We start from the raw sequence: 20957 nt of genomic DNA on the forward strand, positions 1-20957 counted from the left end.
GCTTGTTTGTAATCTGAACGCATCGTGACGTCATCACAAAGTACCCAATCAATACACAACGCCAACGGAAGTGGCATATTTGAAATCTGGCAGTTGAAGTCGAGCCTTTTTCCCAGTATATTGTGCTGTAATTCCCGTCGCAAGAGACTTTTTTGTGGCAGGCCTAAACACGGTGAGATGGTTTGCGCTTTACTGCACTTTAACGTCATGTTTTTAAAAATGTTCTAATGCGTGTTTAACTTCACTTGAGTGCGCGAGTCTTCGGCACAGTGGGGAGATTTGATGAGCAAGTTATCTTGAGCAAAATTGCTACATGCTACATAGCCAGAAAATGAGCTAGCCCCGATTGTAAACACGAAGCTATCCAGGTTTATAAGGAAAGCATTTGTTCTGTAACTTGTCTTCAACTTGTTATCTAGGTTATTTCTTGCTGCTCACCAAGCCAGCATATGGTACCTTCTAGGTATTCCTCACCTTAGAATGAGAAATCACACAAAACTGGTAACTTAATGTTAATTAAATACTGAGAATTGTCTCAGTGTTGGTTACTCCTTTAACAACAGCTCTGGATTTTTTTTTTTTTTAAATGTCTGCAGTCCTAGCTCCCCATTATTAATAACTGTTAATAAACGCGTCATATTAACATTAAATCACATTTTCTGTGCTGGATTTTGTGTTCTTGTTATTCAAGCAAAATGCTTATATTCATTTGGGCTCATTTGTTATTTGTGTTGACTGAACTCATCATTTCAGATGGAGGAAGAGGAGCACACAGACAGAAAGCAGAAACTTGCTATGCTTTATCAAAAGCTTAACAAAATTAAAAAGTATCTCAATGAAGGTAACAAAGGATTAACAAGTAGTCATGTATGCCAGATGTCTGCATTGCCGTGCATAACTGTGACACTTTGTGCTTGTTACAGATGACACAGACAATATTAACCAGGTCATTGGCTCAAACTCACCCGAATCATGCCTTTCATATTTGATGGACTTGGAGAAAAAAGGAGACCCTCACTTGGATAGTAATCACCTCACCAGGCTCATTGACTTTTATACAAGGGTGTTCTCCAATATGCCACTGGGAAAACACTGTCACAATGAGAGCTACGCAAGGATGTTGGTCAGATTTGCAGAGCTGAAAGCGTGAGTAGAAATCCTGTTCTTGGTTTAATTATATTTTCATCTGTGCATTCACTGGGTCATTTATTATTATTTTTCTATTAGAATTCAAGATGTCAGTGAGGCAGAGGATAACTTCAACGTGGCAAGGTCCCACAGCCAGAATTTTGCATTTGTCCACATTGCACATGCACAGTTTGAGATTTCTCAAGGTAGAAATGTTTGTCCTTCAGAACATGTGCCAGTTCTCAAGAAATGCTGTGTAGAATATTTAATTTAATCTCTAACACTTTACCAGGCAACGCAAAGAGAGGCATCTACATATTGCAGAATGCTGTTCAGGTGGGTGCCCAACCGAAAGAACAGCTGGAGGCTGCTTTGCGAAGCATTCAGAATGGAAAAGCACAACTATGGAGTTCAAAGGATAAGGAAAATTTACCAGGTGAGCATTCATGTTTATCTTGTGTCATTATATACATGTTGCTGTTTGACTTGACTGTCCAGCAGTAGAAAGTCACAATAGAGCTCAAATGTAATAATGCCCTTTTCCCAGTTATGCTTTTCTCTTCTAAATATTTTGTGTTTTCTTTCTGTCAGTAGCAAACAGTAATGCACAGAACTCTGTCAAAAAAGGCTCAGAGTTACAAAAAGTAAGCAGAACGTCAGATGGGACAGGTGACTTGCAGCTCTCAAGTATTTTTAGTTCAGGGTAAGAATAAAGTGGTTCTCAAACTCCCAGAAGGCTTTTTCTAAGGGGGAACATCTGACATTTTTTGTTCTCTGTCCTTCAGGAGGGACTCCCTTGGTGGAGCACCAGATGACCAACTACCAGGCTGGAGGACAGGATCTCAGCGCAAGAGAGCAGTTGGAATGGTCTGTGGGGTTTGTTTGTTTTTTTTTCACTTGAAACTGTACCGTGTTACCCATTACCAAAAGGTCTTTGAGGATCCCAAGTTCTGCTCTTACATTTTTGCTTTATAGCCAGCAAGAGTTCCCATAGTACCTTTCTCTATCCCAGAAAAGGATGATGATGATGACTACAATAATAGCAGGGTCTCCAAAGGAAGCGATGCATCAATTCCCACAAGTTTGTCCAGGTATGTTTATGTTTATTTATTTTGGTTAAAATGTAGTGAATGTAGGCCATGGGGTGGGGTGATCTGAGAAATACAATTGAAATATATGTAATTAAGTGAATTTACTTTGTGTGTAATGTCCTGCAGTGTCAATGAAACCTATATCAGAGTTTTTGTTCATGCTTAATTTGTGTCACTGTCTTAGGCAAACATCTGGTTCAAATATGAACCCAATATTGAGGAGGCTATCCTCCTCAAAGAACAGTGCTGTGGATCGGGATTTAGTGTGTGTTCAAGTGAGTACAAATAAACGTATTTGTACCTCTCAAATTCCACACTTGGTGGCTTTCGTTTCTAATGATCTGTTGTGTAAAGAACCTTAGCTTGAGCCAAAGAAAGAAACGTTGAATCCTTTGTGTGTGTGTGTGTGTGTGTGTGTGTGTGTGTGTGTGTGTGTGTGTGTGTGTGTGTGTGTGTGTGTGTGTGTGTGTGTGTGTGTGTGTGTGTGTGTGTGTGTTCTCTCAGCAACCAGCTCTTAGTCCAGAGAAATCCATCTGGGAGGACCAGGCAGCCATAGACTCAACCACAACTCTCCTTCACACATGTTACACAAAGAACGCCTCAAGAATTGAAGGTAGTACATTAGATATTTCCATGTGGAATCTTATTTTCTATAGTTGTGAGAATGAAAGACACTGTGTCCCCTTCTCTGTTTTCATTACTGTTTTCCTTTCTAGCAGATGTAACTTACAATTTCGATCAGATCGTCAATTCCAACTCTCCTGAGTCATGTTGGACATACCTGACTAACCTGGAGAAGAGAGGGAACCCTCACACAGACATCAACCTTCTGAATAAGCTCAAGGACTGTTACTCTAAAGTCTTCTTCAAGCTGCCAGTCAGACAATACAGCAAAAACGCCACCTACGCCAGAATACTAGTCCGATATGCAGAACTAAAAGGGTGAGTGCCCCATCATATCATTCACAATAATACCAATATAAATTTTTATAAAAGTGTTAAATCATGATATCAATGATTCGGTGGAGTTTATGTTTCTCAGTGCGCAAAACAATGAGACAAAGCCAGGCATGTCTCAGCCACATGCCAGCCTCCTAATTTAACAGCTTTCAACAAAGCACAGTACTCTGCAAAATTTCTGCTAAAGGTGGGAACAAGATTTTTAGATTTGCATCTTATTATGTGGCTCCTAAAGAGTTGCAAGGTTGTTGTTTTTTTTATGTTAAATTAAAAACATAAAATTGGCAGCACGGTGGCACGGTGGTTAGCACTGTTGCTGCACAGCAAGAAGGTCCTGAGTTCAATTCCAACATCAGGCCGGGGTCTTTCTGTGTGGAGTTTGCATGTTCTCCCCGTGTTTGTGTGGGTTCCCTCCGGGTACTCCGGCTTCCTCCCACCGTCCAAAGACATGCAGCTTGTGGGGATAGGTTATTTGGAAAATCCAAATTGCCATTAGGTGTGAATGTGTGAGTGAATGTGAGTGTGAATGGTTGTCTGTCCCTGTGTGTTGGCCCTGCGACAGACTGGCGACCTGTCCAGGGTGTACCCCGCCTCTCGCCCTATGACAGCTGGGATAGGCTCCAGCGCCCCCCGCAACCCTGAAAAGGAGAAGCGGAAGCGAATGGATGGATGGAATTAAAAATTGTTAAGTTATACTTTTACTTGGAGTTACAATGAATACACTACCTGGGCTGCTTTTGCACTTACATTTGACTTATCCTTTGTGACTGGATATAATGCTGTCCAGGACTCGCAAAATTTCAAAATCCCTGGTAGCCCTTCGGGCAGGGACTCTTCAGTTTTTGGTAGCCCAAAATAAATTTAAGTAGCCCGAATAAAAAAGAGAGCAATTTTTTGATTGATGTTTTGTTTCCTGTTTTGTTTCCGTTACAATATTATACTTTAATGTATAATATTGTAACGGAAACAAAACATTAATCAAAAAATTGTTGAAACGCAAATTACAACACTGTATAAAAATTACAATCATCAACTCAAATACTTGGTTCTAATTGAAAAGAAATTTCTATGAACTTGTAAGAACTGTTTAGAACATGAATCAGTCTGTGTCAGATCCTGAATTTGAAATTTCCACTAAAGTCACGGGTAAGAGGCAAGTGGAACCAAGATCTAGGCCCTTTGCTTTTTGAAGTTTGCAAAGACTGCTAAATTTTGCCAGTGGTAGTTCACTCTTTGCAACATAGTACGCTGTTCTAAACAGATTTTTCAGGTTTATTTTTAGTATGTTATTTGCAATTGGTGTTTGTTCTGGGAAAGATATTGCAGACTGAGCAATAATGCATTTCTTGCATTTCTCATGGGTTCTAAAGGGGGCCCTTCTTAAAATTACTGGTCCCAGTAACAAAGGCGTTGTTGACTCAGAAATCGAGGGAAAACCAACAACACACCCGGCAAAACATTATGTTATTTACACGGGTGCACATAAGTGGTCCGCAGGTGCGCATTCGCTGTCAAAATAAAAGACGCGCACCAGATAAGAAGTTGCAACGCGCGTTTGCGTCCATATAAAAGGCACTGTTTTTGTCCGCTAGAGTGGGATTTTCACGGCACATTCTGCACCACATCGCTGTGCGTTCATCATTTGTTTGAAGCCAGCTCACCTCCTGCAACCACTTTTCCGAGAATACGCGCTTCTTTTATGGTTCGGACTCCTTCTGACATTTCTTTGGAGGTGGAGGAACACCAAAGTAATTGAGGAGGAGCTTGCTTCTTCGACATCTTTAAGAGTTCTAAACAAATGTCTGTCCTCCTCCAGAAAATCCTATGTACGCAAACACGCGTTGCAACTTCTTATCTTGTGCGCGTTTTTTATTTTGACAGCGAATGCGCACCTGCGGACCACTGATGTGCAGCTCTGGTTATTTAGCTTGTCATATTGCAGCCACAGAAATTCTTTTGTCCATGAAACCATAAAGCTGCACCAAAACATTTTTTCTATAATATAATTTATATCTTTATTGCAAATTTCCTTGAAATGTTGTGAAATGATCGGTAGTCACCTGAAATGGTTTTCCAACAGTCTTGAAGGAGTTCCCAGAGATGCTGAACATGTGTTGGCCCGTTTGCCTTCAGTCTGCGGTCCATTTCATCCCAAACCATCTTAATTGGTTTAGATCAGCTGGTCCTACCAAATGTAAACCAGATGGGATGGAATGTCGCTGCAGGATGCTGTGGTGGCCAAGTTGGTTCAGTGTGTCTTCATTTTGGAGTAAATACCCAACAGTGTCACCAGCAAAGCACCCACACAACATCACACCACCTCCTCCGTACTTCACGATGGGAACCATGCATGTAGAGATGATCTGTTCACCTTTTCTGCGTCACCCAAAGATGGAACCAAAGATCTCAAATTTGGATCTCAAATTTGGACTCACCAGACCAAGCACAGATTTCCACTAGTCTAATGTCCATTCCCTATGTTTCTTGGCCCAAACAAATCTCTTCTGCTTGTTGCTTTTCTTAGTAGCTTGCCTGAACAGTTGGCGAAGAAATGTGTCTAGTAGAACTCTATGTGGCATTTATCTGCTCTAATCTGTTGTGCTGTTAACTTGTGGTTTCTGAGGCTAGTGACTCGAATGACTTTATCCTCAGCAGCAGAGATGACTCTTGGTCTTCCTTTCCTGGGGCGGTCCTTGTGTGAGCCAGTTTCGTCATAGCGCTTGATAGTTTTTGCGAGTGTACTTGGGGACACATTCAAAGTTTTAGCAATTTTCCGGACTGACTGACCTTCAGTTCTTAAAGTAATGATGGACTGTCATTTCTCTTTACTTAGCTGATTGGTTCTTGCCATAATATGAATTCTAACAGTTGTCAAATAGAGCTGTCAGCTGTGTACCGACCTGACTTCTGCACAGCACAACAGATGGTTCCAACCCCATTAAGAGGGCAAGAAATTACACAGTGAAACGCTGACAAGGCACAACTGTGAAGTGAAAACCATTTCAGGTGTCTACATCATGAAACCCACTGACAGAAGACCAAGGTTTTGCAGTGCTGTCAACTGTCCACACAGCCTTTCAGTCCCACCAAAAAAAGCATTGGCACAACCAAATGATAGCTATCAGTACTGCTCTTTAAGTGTATCATTGTTTCCTTTTTCTTCTGGAGGATCGAGGATCCAGATGAAGCAGAGGACCACTTCATAGTTGCAAGATCCAACTGCAAAGCCTTTGCCTTTGTCCACATAGCACATGCCCAGTTTGAGGTCTCTCAAGGTATGTAATTTTCTGGAACTACATTCTCAAAACAAAAAGCTGAAAATAAGGAGCAACTCATACAAATAAGGACATTGTTTTGCACAACTTCAAGACTCCTCCCTGAGGAATTTAAATTTAAAGGTGGCACCACTTTAGAAAAATAATAGGTAGTCCAGAGATGCAATGTACTGCTGTAAAAGCAACTAATTAAGTCGGTGCTTTAGAAAAACAGTATTGCCATAACTGAAGCCAGTTGCAGTAGTGTAACTTTATTACAGAAAGATCATTGTAATCAGTAATCACAATGTCTTTAATAAATGTCTATCTCAGTGTAATCTGTTACAATAAGGTCCCATATACACCTGGAAGGAACATCATTTTTGTCTAGATCTGATCGACGGATCACTATGTCTGCATAGTTTATTCAAAATGCATGCCAAACATTTGCTAGCGAGTGAAAAGTTTTGTCTGTATTTTCTGTTGTTTAGCCATAAGAATGTCTACTAATCAATCAATCGTTCATTAAAACATAATTGAAGTGCCATTTAGTTATGCCCCTACTATCTTCTTTTTAGGTAATGTCGACAAAGCAACTTCAATTCTGCACAAAGCCCACACTTTAAATGCGAAGCCAGCCGAGCTCCTGGACATGGCCATACATAACCTTAAAGCTGGAGAGAAACGGCTACTGCCCACCAGTGAGGAGGAACCTCCCACAGGTAGAGATTTAAGTCAGTTCATTGTATGGGTCAAAACTTGAACATGCTTTTAAATTAAATTTAAATACATTGTTATTTTTTAAATGCATTATATATTTTCCAAATTTCTTTTAGATTTGCAAGCAAGTGCTCCCATAATGTCTGCATGTGGTGGAATCCAGGAAGTACAGCTTCCTGCTCGGGTCCCTGTCAGACGTTCAGTAGAGCAGCCTAAACCTGCGAGCAGGGAGCCTTTATCGGAGTGGAAGATCCCAACTTCCATCAACCGTCATGTTTCTCCTGAGGTCTGATGGCCCTTTTTAAATCTACTGCTAAATTTTTAGATACACAGATTTTAGTTTGTTTTTTCTACATGCAAGCTGGTGTTAGCTTTTGTCTTCCCTGTGAAATATCCAAAGACTTGGTGGGTGTTTATTATCTTCACTCAGAACATGTATGTAAACATTTATTTTGGTTATGTCTCAAAACCTTAAACGTTTTTTTGTTGTTGTTGTTTTTTTCCCTTATAAGGTTAAACAGACAACGCCCCCTGAACCTAGACCCATTCCTCGTCTGGCAGAGTCTTTCCTTACACCATCCCTCCAACTTCCATCCAAAGTTTACTCACAAACAGTCTGTGAAACACCTAACAGCAATAGATATCCAGCTGCTAACAGGTAATACTCTGACTTGGGTATTTGTGAAATCTCTCTTTAAATATGCAGCATAAGCAAAAGTGTTTTTTCATATCTGTAATTCTGCTCTTTAGTTTCCACTGGGAACGGTATTTAAATATATGCTTTATTGTAAGGTTCTAAATAGTTGCACTAAAATCAATTCTACTTCAAATCAATAAGCTAATACGTTTGTATTCTAGAATATTTCTATTGAAATAAGATGTCACACTCTGCATGCCTGTATTTGTCTCCTCTCAGCTTCATTACTCCTGTTGTAAAGAGAGGGCCTGAAGTGTCTTCCTCTGCAGCAGCGGCACACAGAGCTGGGCCTGCTCAGCAGCCATGCACACCTCTAAATCAAACGCTGTGTGCCCAGACACCACAGGTATATGTTCATGCCCTCCTTTTGGTTTTGTCTTATACATTAAAAAAAAAACCAACAACATACTGTGGAGTTTTGGTTTGGTTTGGTTTGGTTTTGTTTTTATTTAAAGATTTCAGATGTGTGTGGGGAAAAGCACTTGATAGTATAAACATTTTTTTCCAGCTTGACTGAACAGTAAACAGTCACTTGAATGCCAGACAGAGTTCAGTCAGTCCAGTCAGTTGGAAATATCAGCAGTAATTTAAATACTACTCTCAACTTTAATGAGAAAATGTATCTTTGTTTGGATCTCATTTTAGGCTTCCCTCAGTGTGTTGTCCAATGAATCCATTACGATTAAGGGGAAGCAGTTCTTCATTCTGAAGATGATTGGACGCGGGGGATCGAGTAAGGTAACAACAGTGTTAAGGAGTTCCCATAATGCCAAAAACATTTCACCACAGTCTGACAGTCCAGTTGGCCTCTAATCTTGTATTTTAAACAACTGCTTGTTTTCCCCCTCCAGGTCTACCAGGTGCTCGATCATAAAAAGCAGCTGTATGCAGTGAAATATGTGAACCTCGAGGAGGCCGATGCCCAGACTATAGAGAGTTACAAAAATGAAATTGAACATCTGAACCACCTGCAGCAGTACAGTGACCAGATTGTAAAGCTCTATGACTAGTGAGTGCACAGCCTATCCAGAAATTATTTTTTAAATTAGGCACCCTTTTTTCTATTGTTTACCTAAAGTTTACATCTCTGCCTCAATAAATGTCCTGATGGTTGTGTTTTATGTGGGTTGTGTTTGTTTCTTTCAGTGAAATAACCAACAGCTACATCTACATGCTGATGGAGTGTGGAAACTTGGATCTGAACACTTGGTTGCGAAACCGCAAAACTGTGAACCTTCTAGAGAGGAAGTTCTACTGGAAGAACATGCTGGAGGCCGTCCACACCATCCACAAACACGGTTCATTTCTCTTGTGCCTCTCACTATCAGTTGACTACCACTTTCAGAGTTGTTCAAATGTCATAAATGTCATAGTAACTGATGGTCACTTCTAACCACTGCGTGTGTGTGTGTGTTCTGTATAGGAATTATCCACAGCGACTTGAAACCAGCTAACTTCGTCATAGTGAATGCTTCGCTGAAACTGATCGACTTTGGCATCGCAAACAGAATCCAACCAGATGTAACGAGCATTATGAAGGATTCACAAGTAAGTCATACTAATTAATACACTGAACCTCTCGCGTGTCATGTCAGCTTGGGTCCCACGCAATCAAACTACAAAGGAATGAAATTGCTGGAAAACAATCTGGTGGACTCTAGTAATGATATCTGTGCTAGACTGTCCAGTATAGCCTGATAGTCAGACATTTTCTGGTTTGCATGGTCAATGTCAGCATACTTTCAGTCACAGGCTACAAATGGTATCTGTTCCAGAGTCTTTCAGATAAGATAGATGGAGGGCCCACGGTCAATTCTTCCAATAGACCAGCAGATGTTTTGACATCGCAGGAAAAAGCACAGATGAATTAATAACACAGATGTATGAATGAGTGCATTCCACTAAGGCGCGACCCAGATGCTTGTTGGCCTGTGATCATGGCCTACTGGGAAAGCTAAAGCAACAGAGCCATTGTTAAAGAAATTTGTTTCACCTGTGTGTTTTTGGTTTTTTTCTTCTTCTTCTTTTGCTTTAATAAATCAAAATGTCTGCAGGGGTGGTGTCCTAAGTATATTGTAGCATCTTTGAAACAACCTGCTGAAGTTCAAAAAACAGAATGGTCTTTAAAGGAAAGAGAGAGAGAATATCTAGCGAGCGGCTTTTCGCTGGGTAAAAATGCCAATCAGATGAAGGCTGAAGCAGAGCTAAAATGGCTCTCTTCAGACACTGGATGAAGTCAGGGATTGTACAAAGATCCCGTAGAAGATACAGAAGAATGATTTTGAACTTCGAACCATGCAAAGCAACTCTAAATGAGCATACTGTGAGGGACAACAGAAAATGCCAGTTTTCTAATTTAAGTTCAGTTAAATAAGTTGAAGCTGCAGCTCAGCCTAAGGATGTCAATCAGTTGGGAAAAATGGCTTAACATGTGTAACACGTAATCATTTGTCAACACAGGTAGGAACTCTGAACTATATGCCCCCTGAAGCCATCAAAGACACGTCATCCCAGACAGGAAAAGCACGCTCAAAGGTGTGTTACTTTCGTTTTTACTGATTTGACAGTCACTAACCAAACCGAGAATGCAACAGCAGGTAAGACACCTTCTGCTAATTTCGTTCGACAGATCAGCCCCAAAGGTGACGTGTGGTCCCTCGGATGTATCCTGTACTGTATGACTTACGGGAAGACTCCGTTCCAAAGCATCACCAACCAGATCAGCAAGCTGCACGCCATCATCGATCCCTCCCATAAAATAGAGTTTCCTGACATCTCGGAGAAGGATTTGCTCGATGTGTTGAAGGTGAAACGATGCCGTAGATGGGACTTCTGTGTTACAGTTTTACACACATTAAAATGAGAATCTGTCCAATCAATTGTTGATGAGTCTTTATTAGAAGTGTTACTGCGGTCATGTAAAATAAAAATATTCAACTTTTGTTTTGTTTTTTCCTTTTACCAGAGATGCTTGGTACGAAACCCCAGAGAGAGAATTTCCATTGCAGAACTGCTGGAGCATCCGTATCTGCAGCTCAAACCACAAGCATCACCTGAACCAGGTACATGTACATCAATCAGTAACAAGTTTGTGTACCAAGAAGATGCCAGGTTAACGTTAGAAATTCACCTGTACTCTGTTCCAGAATATCCTTCTAACAACGATCTTAAGAAGATCCTGACAGACCTCGCCGCCCTCCAGTCTCCAAACAGCATCATTCGAGCTGCTAATGTAAGAGTAACCTCCCAGAATTTCTTCTCAGACTTCTTAAACAAGTTTCTGAAGCGCTAACTTTGCTCTCTCATCGTCACAGAATTTGGCAAGAATGTGCAGCAGTGGCAGGAAGCTGGATGTTGCAGAGTGTGCAAAGTCATCATCTTAACTGCCCTGGAAAATGTGTTTTGGCTGATTTGGTTCTTTTAAACCACTCATAACCACTAAAGTTTCCCTTTTTTGTGAGATAAACAAAGCAATATCTTTGTTTTTCTTGAAACAAAATAGCACATTGTTTCATTTTTACTCATTAGTAAATATAAGCACAAGCCATTTAGCCATCATTAAAACTACTTAGTATTGTGTGGTTTAAATCACCAAAAGAACCCCCCCAAAAACTCTGACTTGTAGTCAGAGATGCCAGACATTTGGCAGTGACTCATTTGGATCCTGTCGGTTGCAGGATGGACTTTCAGTCCCATGGGAATTGACTGGCTTGTTTCAGTGCATCCTGTGAATGCTGTTTCAGATTCTGGGGAGATCAGGAAAAAACATTGTGTCTGTGTGTTTTTGAACCCTTCCTGAGCAGTTTCAGGGAGTGCTGTTGCCATTACAGGATGTGCTTGGTCTGCAACAGAATTTATGTGGGTAGTACCTTTCAAAAATCCACACGAATGGTAGAATCTCTAAGTGTTACTCACTTAAGTTTGTTTTAATGTTTTGGCTTATCAGTTTGTGCAGTATAGTATAATCCAATAAACGTACTGTATTGTACCATAAGAGTTTGTGCTTTGTTTATTTCCATTGACATGTAGCAACTTTTTTTTCTTGAACCTGAATCTTCTTCCTGTGAGGGCAGCAATACTATCGAGTTGTAATACAAATGCTTTACACACAAATGTAGAAATTTTCATACACTAATGTAAAAAATACTTACATACTTACATTTGTACCCTGCGTTGATAAATAAAATATAAAATAATATATGAAATACATATGAATATATAAATGAATTACATTACAGGGAACTGTACGGAAGAGGATTAGGGCCACTGGGAAAAAAATCGAATTCAGGAAAAGAAGGGAAAAAAAAAAAAAAGACGTGCCCTTTTTTTTTTCTTTTTTTTTTTCCAGTGGCCCTAATCCTCTTCCGTAGAATTGAAACTCGGCGTCTAGTGAACGATTTTAGACACCTGTACGTACTGCGCACACCACCCTCCCTTTTGACCAATCACGGCCTCACTCGCTGAAGCAGGAAGAAAAGAAGAGCTCTCACTCCGCCACTATTCCCAGAAATCACAAAGAGCGGGGTCTCTCCTACTCGTATTCTAATGAGTATACCAATAGCTTCTAAAACGTTAATATAGAAATATTTGTTTTAAACAAGCTGGCATGAAATCTCTCCGCGTCGTTTACTGAAGCTTTTGGGAAAGTCCCGGAAGTTGATCGGGAGCGAAACAATTTAATAGACGATCTTTAGTCGTAGGCTCATCTTGCCCTCTCTGTTCACTCATAACAACAGTGATGGCGGCTGCTGCTCGGCTCTTCATTCGAGGTGCAAACTCGAAACTTTCCATCGCTCCCGGCTCTCTGGGGACCACGCTGCTAAAACTGTCGCCGAACTGCAGCTCCCGCACAAAAACACAACGAAGGCATGCGGCACACTTTACCTTTCAGCCTGACCCCGTCCCGTCTCAGTACGGTGAGTGTTTGGCTAACCGGCTAACATGGGGGAGCGGGTCGTGTTGATACCGCTGGAATGTCCTCAGTTCAACCGAGAAATAAGCTGTCACCGTGAATTACACCGTGTATGGTTAAAGGGCGTGAAGCAGCTGCACGTGGGGTTTTCTGTTTACTTGTTAAGTCAGAGCAAAAATTTCTGGCACAACTTCACCTACTTCCAAGGTGCATGGAGAGAATGAAAGAATTCACAATGCAGGAACTTCAGCAACACTTAAGGGAAGACTTTAAGTCTTGTGGCCTTCATCAGGGTCTTGTGACATACTGTATTGTGACATACTGTCACTGTTGTTCATCTTCCCGTAAGTGTTGCTGGAGTTCCACCTTCATCTTCCTGTTGTGAAGCTGTCCTCATCATGGAAAGGATCCTACAGTATTATCCTCTCCTCTGTTGACGGCAATGCTCACCAGTGTGTTGTTGGTGGTGTTTTTTTTAAATTATTATTATTATCATTATTCTAGAATAATCCAAAATAGGGATTTGGACATTTTATGTTTAATGCAGTCTCTTTGTTTAGGCCCCCCAAAGGATGCTCTGTTTCACTTACATGAAAAGCTCGTGCATCTTATGGGTTCATAGCCACAGCGTTCATACGACTTCTTGCAAATGGGTCCAGTCTTTTTACCTCGTTAATGAATGCTGAAATAACAAAGCAATAGCACACACCATTGCAGAAAACAGCCCTCGACTTACTTGTTGCCAGACAAGTGAAAGATTTCTGGTTTGATGCTGGGAGGAGACACTGTCTCTTTTCTCAGGAAGGGCACGTGGTGTAAAACTGAGAAAGTAAAACATTCAAAGCTACCTGCTGCTACTAAGGAAGTAACTAAAAATGTATTTAATTTTTCCTTGTAGTGTGATCTAGTCCCAGGCTCTAAGCTGATTGCTTATTCTATAATATACTTTTACTTGATCTAGAATCACAACATGGTACTGAAAATTGTAGGTGGGAATCACCTGACACCCCACAACACAATATTATCACAATACTTTAATCCAAATTTTTAACATTTTGCAATAATGGAGTATTTCAAAACATAAAGTTCAATTTCACATTGTTTCAACTGCAAATTATGTACTCAGAGTTAAACTTTTTCAATATCTGTCTTATCCAATAAAACAATGTTATCAGATTTTAGTTATTTTGTTTTTTGTTGTTGGAAAAAAAAGATGGCGTCAGTCTACTATCAGTCTGCAATTCAGTGAAGTCAAGTTGCCAACTCTTGAACATGTTTTTAATAATACAGCAATTAACTGCTATAAATCCTCATAAATCACATATCTGTTGTTGTCTGTATGGACAGAAAGTCACATTTCACTACTCGATTTGTGCTCATCAGCCTCCCTTTTCTGTAGGAATATAACCAGAATACAACCAGCTGGTAGCCAGTTGGCTCAGGTCCTATCGAGTTGTGCTCATTGATAAACATTCATTCAGATTGATGGCAACATGGTGGCAATCTGTCTGCGTTTATAAATTAAACAGCAGTTATTTGCAAACCTTCGACAACCTGTCTAAGAATGATTGCAGCTGGTTCGAGTCAGACCGCAACTATTTGCAGAAAGGTTGCCTTCTTTCAAGCGAGTTGAGCCCTCTTTTTCGTTGTGCTTAATTTATTTATTAAAATATCCATATTTAGCGTGCCTGTGTCAAAACAATATCACAATGTTGTAATATATAATTGTAAATATATTGTAATCAAATATTGTAAAACCATGCTGTATCAATTTTTTTTTTGCTTTTTTTCCTTTCCTGCCCTTGTTGAAAACATGCTATTCTTTTGTGTTCTTTATTTTGTAACACAGTGTGTATGCCATTGAAAACAGGAAATCAAATCACAGTTGATGTGTTTTTCCTGCAGTACCTGTTCTGTTGAGGCCTAGTTGTGTAAAACCATTAAGACATATGTAATTTTTTTTGTGTGAAGTTCTTCATTTTTTTATTTTTTTATTTAATTGTTTCACCTTAAGGTCCTACCCAGAAGATGAACTTGTTCCAGTCCATTACGAGTGCCTTGGACAACACTCTGGCCAGCGATCCTACTGCAGGTAAAAGGCACACAGACACACTCTGTAAACCTCCAGGCTGCCTAACAATCATGAAAGTATGAATCAAGCTGTCCAAGTTATTGAAATCTAAAACATTCAAAGTGGCTTAATCTAAGGAGTTTTCAGTATTTTTCACTCTTGCGTACTTGAGCACTAACGGTGCTGACTGTATTGTACTCTTGTTTCTCTGCAGTCATCTTTGGGGAAGATGTCGCCTTCGGTGGAGTGTTCCGATGCACAGTGGGGCTGAGGGACAAATATGGTAAGATGCTGCTTTCTAGTTTAACGCTGACCTTAAAACAAACAAGGTTTACCTGATTTCAGCGATGCATACCAATGCACGGCATCACAAAAAATCATAAAAAAAAATTCCCCCCCAAAGTTGTTCTTGGTTGGTATATTGGTGGTAAGGAACATAATTTCAAGCTATCTTAAGTCAGCCTTTTTCCTCATTGACGTTTGCTTGTTTTGGCTCATGGAAGGTGAAGTTCAGGCAGCTGAACAATGGGTGCTCTGTCAGCATTGTGAAGTATTGAGTAACCATTCTTTTTCCCTCTGTTTCTGCTCCATTGTTTAAAGGTTTTTCACCTTGACTATTACAATTACGAGCATCATTGGAAAATAATCTCAAAAACAGCCCCTTGTAGTCTTGGAAATAGTGCAAAGTCCACTAAATCATACACTTTGACCAAAGACTGACTTGTCTTTAGGTTCTTCAAATACATAGTAGACATTAAGAATCCCTCTCAAAAGTGACACCTGAATAGTTGAAAGGGGGAAAAAAAATGTTAGTAACCTGTTGTCGGTGTGATTTCTCGCCACTAGATGGCAGCAAAACACTGCTGAGAATCTCACAACCCACTGCTCTGGGAAGGGCCTGTTACTGCCTAGCCTTCACCCAGAGGACCAGCATGAGCTACTGGCACACGTGTCAGTTGTTGTAGGGGAAGCCTTACAATGAGCTGATATAGTATGAAGCTCACTGTTATAAGTTTTGTTTTTGGGGCTCATTATTTTCTCTGAAGTTTTCTGATATTGTTAAATAGCGCACTCAGAATCCTGCAGGGCATTCAGACAGATCCTGGTGAAGAGGATCTGGCCTGTATGGAGTCTCAGTGACAGCTGGAGAAGCACAGGTGTAATGTATAATGCAGTCAGTGGACAAGATATACTGAGACATTTGGCACTGAAATGCAGAGCTCCACAGACATAAACACTGTTTTGTGACACCCATTATTATATTTGTTTAAGCAGTTAAAAAATAGTTTTTATCACAACTATTGAATTCATTAACAGTATATTGTAAGAAGTTTTAAAAATTGTAATTTTAATCTTGCCTGATCGTTGAGATCCAGATCCTTAAAGAGTGTAATGCTACAGCTCTGACAGTCAACATTTTAACTTGTAATAGACAGAAAATAACAGGTGTCAATAATAATGTTAATGATGCCTCTGTTCCATTTCTAATCAAGTGTCCATGTAACCTGTGACAGACTGCCAGGCAATGAGAGGACTGTGGGGGTTTTTTGTTTTTGTTTCCACACTTGTTGTCTGTTCAGCTTTAATCCTGCAACTTCTCTGGTAACAATGTGCTCACACTGGACTTTTGTCATGACCTGACTCCTCACTTTGAATAGGATTGGCTCACCTTTATATTGATTTCCAGCAGACTATGAGCTGTGGCTTTTATATCAGCTCAGCGTATTAGGGACCTGATAGGGACCTGATTGATGTCATAGAAAGCCAAGAGTAGGAAACAAAAATTACAGCAGAGCTAAGCCTAAACTTCCAGCAGTCAAGGGTTACTTGCACAGATGCTGACCTCTTGATTTGAAATTTTGGCCATATTTACAAACACCACTGCAACATAATATACAGTATGTGATGGAAAATGAGGAATAGCTTAATAAGTCTGCTGTAATACCCATAATTCATAGATGCCTTGTGGCACATTGCTGTCTAAATCTAAATCTGATTCACAAGAATTTACATCAGTAACTGTCTCAAAGCACTTTATACTGTATTAAAGAGACAGTCAGGTTCCTCTGGTTCTGCTGGAGGTCTCTTCCTTGAAAAAGAAGAGACTTCTGGCGGAACCACTCTTAGGGACGGTGAGTATAACCTTGACGCATCCCATTGATGTTATTACAGCTCGTTAGGGTTAATTAATGCTGAATTGTGGGAAAACTGAGGCAGGGAGCCCCCTGCAGACTGTGTTGAATGACAAATCGAATTTGAGCCTGCAGAGTCTAAGTTCTGTGACTAATTCGTGGTTAAAATGAGGCAATGTCTGCCTGGCCTTAAACTGAAGAAGCTGCTGAGCTTGATTTTTTTGTTTTGTTTTGTTTTTTTATTTATTTATTCTTGTGCTTTTCAGGCTGTGGTCAAGTTTCCAACCAAAAGCAGTACATATTTTAATTAAATATCAAGAAAATTTTCAAAGGCCAACACTAATTAATATGTCTTCCCTGAATTTGAGTTGAATGACTACTAAGAGTTGGCCACACAGAGAAACAGTTGGTGGAGCTAATTCTCCACACAGATGCTGTTCGTGGGCCACCGCAGAACAAGACATGACTTAATTAAAAGAGTTCCAATCAAATAAATTGAAGCAATGTGGGAAACGTGGCGTTTCTGTTTTGTTTAAGGCACTGATTTGAGGAAGGTTAGAATCACCTCGCAGGCCCCCTTTGACTCTTTTTTTTTTTTTTTTTTTCTTATGCCATTACGTTTTGCGACTCCACTGGAGCAGTTTGAGTTCCAGTGGACAGTTAGGCCACATGCTTCGTGACTTAGCATGTTTGCATTTGTTTCTGGTTTTGATGACAGATGGAATTTACATTAAAGCCAAGTATTAAAATTATTTACTTGGGTTCTAGAATAAAAGGCACATTAATAAAAAACAGCTTGGTGGAAATGCTCTGCAATTAGCTGTCCTGCATGGTAAAGTTTAATTTTCTTTTTCAGTTTCAACCTGTGGAGAAAAATGTACTTTGGCATTTAAAAAGGAGGAAAAAAAGGGTTTTTTTTTTTGTCTCCACAGTGTCATTCAGTTATGACGTATTATTTAAAAGAAGATGACCACTTTGGTTTGGTTGTATCATTGACCACCATAGTAGTAAATCTGTTTGGGTACACAAATGTCTAATGACATGGCAACAGCACCCAAATAGCAACTCACACTGTCTTCCATTAAACTCTGCCACTCCATAACACAAGCGTGGAGACTGACTGTGTGTGTGCCAAAACAGAATTTAATTGTTTTCCTCATTTCTCACAAGGCTGATTGGCTAATTGGATGTCAATAGATTTCCTTTCTTGTTTACATTTTCGGTGGATATTTGTATGCAGCCTGGAAATGGCGAGAAGTCTCAAACGCACCCTACAGTAGCGGGCGGTGCCTTTTTGTTTTCATTGACGTCAGAAGTGTTGACCTTTTGGAAAGGGATCATTATTTTCCATCTCATCCTTGTGTACAGTGACGAGAGCAAAGCTGTTTTTATTCCTCTCTGTACTGAAAAGGATGGCACACACCTCTGCCCCGCTGTCATTACACACAACAGAGGGGTAATGCAGGGCTGACTCCATATGAATGGCTTTTTACGAGACCGATGCATTCACCTCAGTGATCACTCCTTATACCTCTGGCAGCCTGTGCTTGATTGCTGTGAGAGCTACGGCGCACTAGCTCTCCTCTCACTCCCGTTTAGCCCGTTGCACTGAATGCAGTGTGGGTGTCAGACAGCTGACTATAAAAGTTCCATGTCGTCTATTTAAAATGGCATTCTAGACTCACGAAGCACAAACAGCAACATAACAGAGTTATTTTGGCATCACTTGATGTGTCTTTTTGTGTGTTATTACTTTACTTACTACTGATTGCTTTGATGACACAGAAGCTCATACACGTTATTTACTGTCACTTTCACATGAGGCTGCTTTTTTTTTTTTCTCATTTTTGAGGTCGGCCTCAGTCTGAGCAGCGAGGCACTAAATTTTGATCACTTAATTGTGTGTTCCTCCGAGGGGTGGGGGTGGGGGTTTGGTTGTGGTGCCGCGGTTGCTAATTGAACTTTGTGAGTCCAGAGGGCACATAAGGGCAGAGTTTCGCTGCTGAGAAGCACACTTCCCAGAGAAACAGAAAAAGGACTGGGCTGGCAAATACACAAAGATGAGAGCAAAAAATAAGATTCTCAGCCCAAATTTAGTGCAACACTCTTGCGGTTCTTTCTCAGATTATAGGGTGGAGATTGGAAAATAGTATTTTTTTTTCTTTCTTTCCTGTTTTTACTCCATGGGGGTTGTGTGTTTGTTGCAGGTTTGGTTAGTTACAGCTCAGGAGAAGTCATCAGCTTCTCAGTTCATTTATTTTAGGACCACATGGCATTGTAACGGTGTGTTTCTCTGGGATCTCCTCAGTCAGGTTCGAAAAGTCTCAGAAATTTCTCTGAATCAATGCATTATCCAGCAATCCTGAAACCTTAAAAGCTCAGTGAGAACTTGTGTGTGTGTGTGTGTGTGTGTGTGTGTGTGTGTGTGTGTGTGTGTGTGTGTGTGTGTGTGTGTGTGTGTGTGTGTGTGTGTGTGTGTGTGTGTGTGTGTGTGTGTGTGTGTGTGTGTGCGTGCGTGCGTGCGTGCGTTACCTTCCTATTTTTGTCTTGTCACCAGGTAAGGACCGAGTCTTCAACACTCCTCTTTGTGAGCAGGGGATTGTGGGATTTGGCATCGGTGTAGCTGTCGCTGGTGCCACAGCCATTGCTGAGATCCAGTTTGCTGACTACATCTTTCCTGCTTTTGACCAGGTATGGCGCTGCCTTGTTCTGTGACAAAGTAATGTGAGTATTCGCACAGGTCCAGAAATATCAACATGTTCATGAAGGAACTGTCTGTTTTTTAAAAATCTGCTGTATTTTTTTCAGTATTTTTTTTAAGCTCTCGTGATTTCGTACTTGGGGAAAAAAAGCACATGAAATTGTGCTACCAAAATAATTTTAAACCCATTCCAATGGTTACAGAGTTGTTTTTGGTTTAGCATGAATTTTTAAAAAGTATATATTTCCAACTGTAAGTGATGTCTGTGATGCTGAGCAGAAATCTCGCATTCATTTTACATTGTGGCCTGCATGTAGTCTGTAGTGTGAAAAAAAAATAGTTTACATTTAAATTAAAAGAATAGTTAAAGTTTTTGCTAAATTATGAAAAATGGACCCACTGTAAATAAATAAATATATAGATTATATAGAAATGAGACCTTTTTTAGAGTAGATGGTGGAAAATAAGAACTTTTCTGTCATTTCCATGTACAGTATTGGATTATTTGCAATTCTGTAAGTAACCAAAATAAGTTACTGTTTTCTGTATTTTATTTACTGCCATAACAGTCAAGACAATGTTTGTATATGTATTCCTGTTGTTTGCATATAGTTTTTTAATGACTTTTTTGTAGTTCTTTTTATTATTACTGTTTTTTTTAACTACATTAATCCACCAACAAATGTCATTAAATCTTTCTACAAGGACAAATAAAGAATCTTAATTGTTAATTTATAACTTAATTAGTATTTAGTATGAATGGCAATGAGGGGCTCTTTATCTGTCGGAAAAGCTGTGAAACTTCAATATCAAAAAGTTGAAAACTATGCACTCTTCACAATTTCCCAAGCCATCCAGTGGGCCGGATTGGAGTCTTTACCAGACCGATTCTAGCCCCCGTGCCTTATGTTTGACACCCGTGATGTAGAGTAACAGAAACAAGTACCTGCTTGCTTGATCTGTTTTCTGGTGTTCAGATGTTCTGTATAGTAGTTTGGATGTACTATAGATCCTGAAGAAGCTTTTTTTTTTAAAAAAAATCCTTGTAACTCAAGAGAAACCTGGGTTACAGGAGGTCTCTGAATTAAGCCTGTAACTTGATCAAGTTAGAAAACCTGTTAATGGGTAAATATCCATGTGCTAAACGGGCACATGCTGCGTTTACCTTTGAAGATTCAGCAACACTTTGTGTGTGACAACAGCAGAGCTGAGACATGCCAAATTGATGCCTAAAAGTCTTGGGATCATGTTTGCAATTGCATTTGCATTCCTAGGGGTATTCTCAGTGTTC

General features: G+C 40.1%; 2 protein-coding genes across 4 annotated transcripts in view; both read left to right on the top strand.

The window, feature by feature from the left end:
- Positions 1–68: 68 nt before the first annotated feature.
- ttk (ttk protein kinase) lies at positions 69–11838 on the top strand. 3 transcript variants are annotated; one of them, XM_087848101.1, is made up of 25 exons: positions 69–172; positions 754–841; positions 924–1146; positions 1228–1334; positions 1421–1564; positions 1720–1831; positions 1914–1995; positions 2104–2219; positions 2404–2494; positions 2724–2832; positions 2936–3161; positions 6348–6454; positions 7012–7155; positions 7270–7439; positions 7666–7811; positions 8070–8196; positions 8496–8588; positions 8702–8859; positions 8997–9148; positions 9274–9398; positions 10311–10385; positions 10480–10656; positions 10816–10912; positions 10997–11082; positions 11165–11838. In XM_087848101.1, exons 2-25 carry the CDS (start codon positions 754–756, stop codon positions 11231–11233), a joined length of 3024 nt encoding a protein of 1007 aa, XP_087704227.1. In that variant the 5' UTR covers positions 69–172; the 3' UTR covers positions 11234–11838. The 3 variants fall into 3 exon arrangements, with proteins under 3 accessions (XP_087704227.1, XP_087704229.1, XP_087704228.1); XM_087848103.1 differs by having other exon boundaries at positions 2939–3161; XM_087848102.1 differs by having other exon boundaries at positions 1723–1831.
- A 531-nt stretch (positions 11839–12369) lies between these two features.
- Positions 12370–20957, top strand: part of bckdhb (branched chain keto acid dehydrogenase E1 subunit beta) — a 58624-nt gene continuing 50036 nt past the window's right edge. The window contains exons 1-4 of the mRNA XM_006794838.3: positions 12370–12766; positions 14777–14854; positions 15048–15116; positions 19523–19656. Of these exons, the coding sequence (XP_006794901.1) occupies positions 12589–12766; positions 14777–14854; positions 15048–15116; positions 19523–19656 (459 nt within the window). The 5' untranslated portion in view covers positions 12370–12588. The remainder of the gene's footprint in view (positions 12767–14776; positions 14855–15047; positions 15117–19522; positions 19657–20957) is intronic.

The sequence above is a fragment of the Neolamprologus brichardi genome, chromosome 11 (genome assembly GCF_056152115.1).
Source record: "Neolamprologus brichardi isolate AB-2024 chromosome 11, ASM5615211v1, whole genome shotgun sequence".
NCBI lineage: Eukaryota > Metazoa > Chordata > Actinopteri > Cichliformes > Cichlidae > Neolamprologus > Neolamprologus brichardi.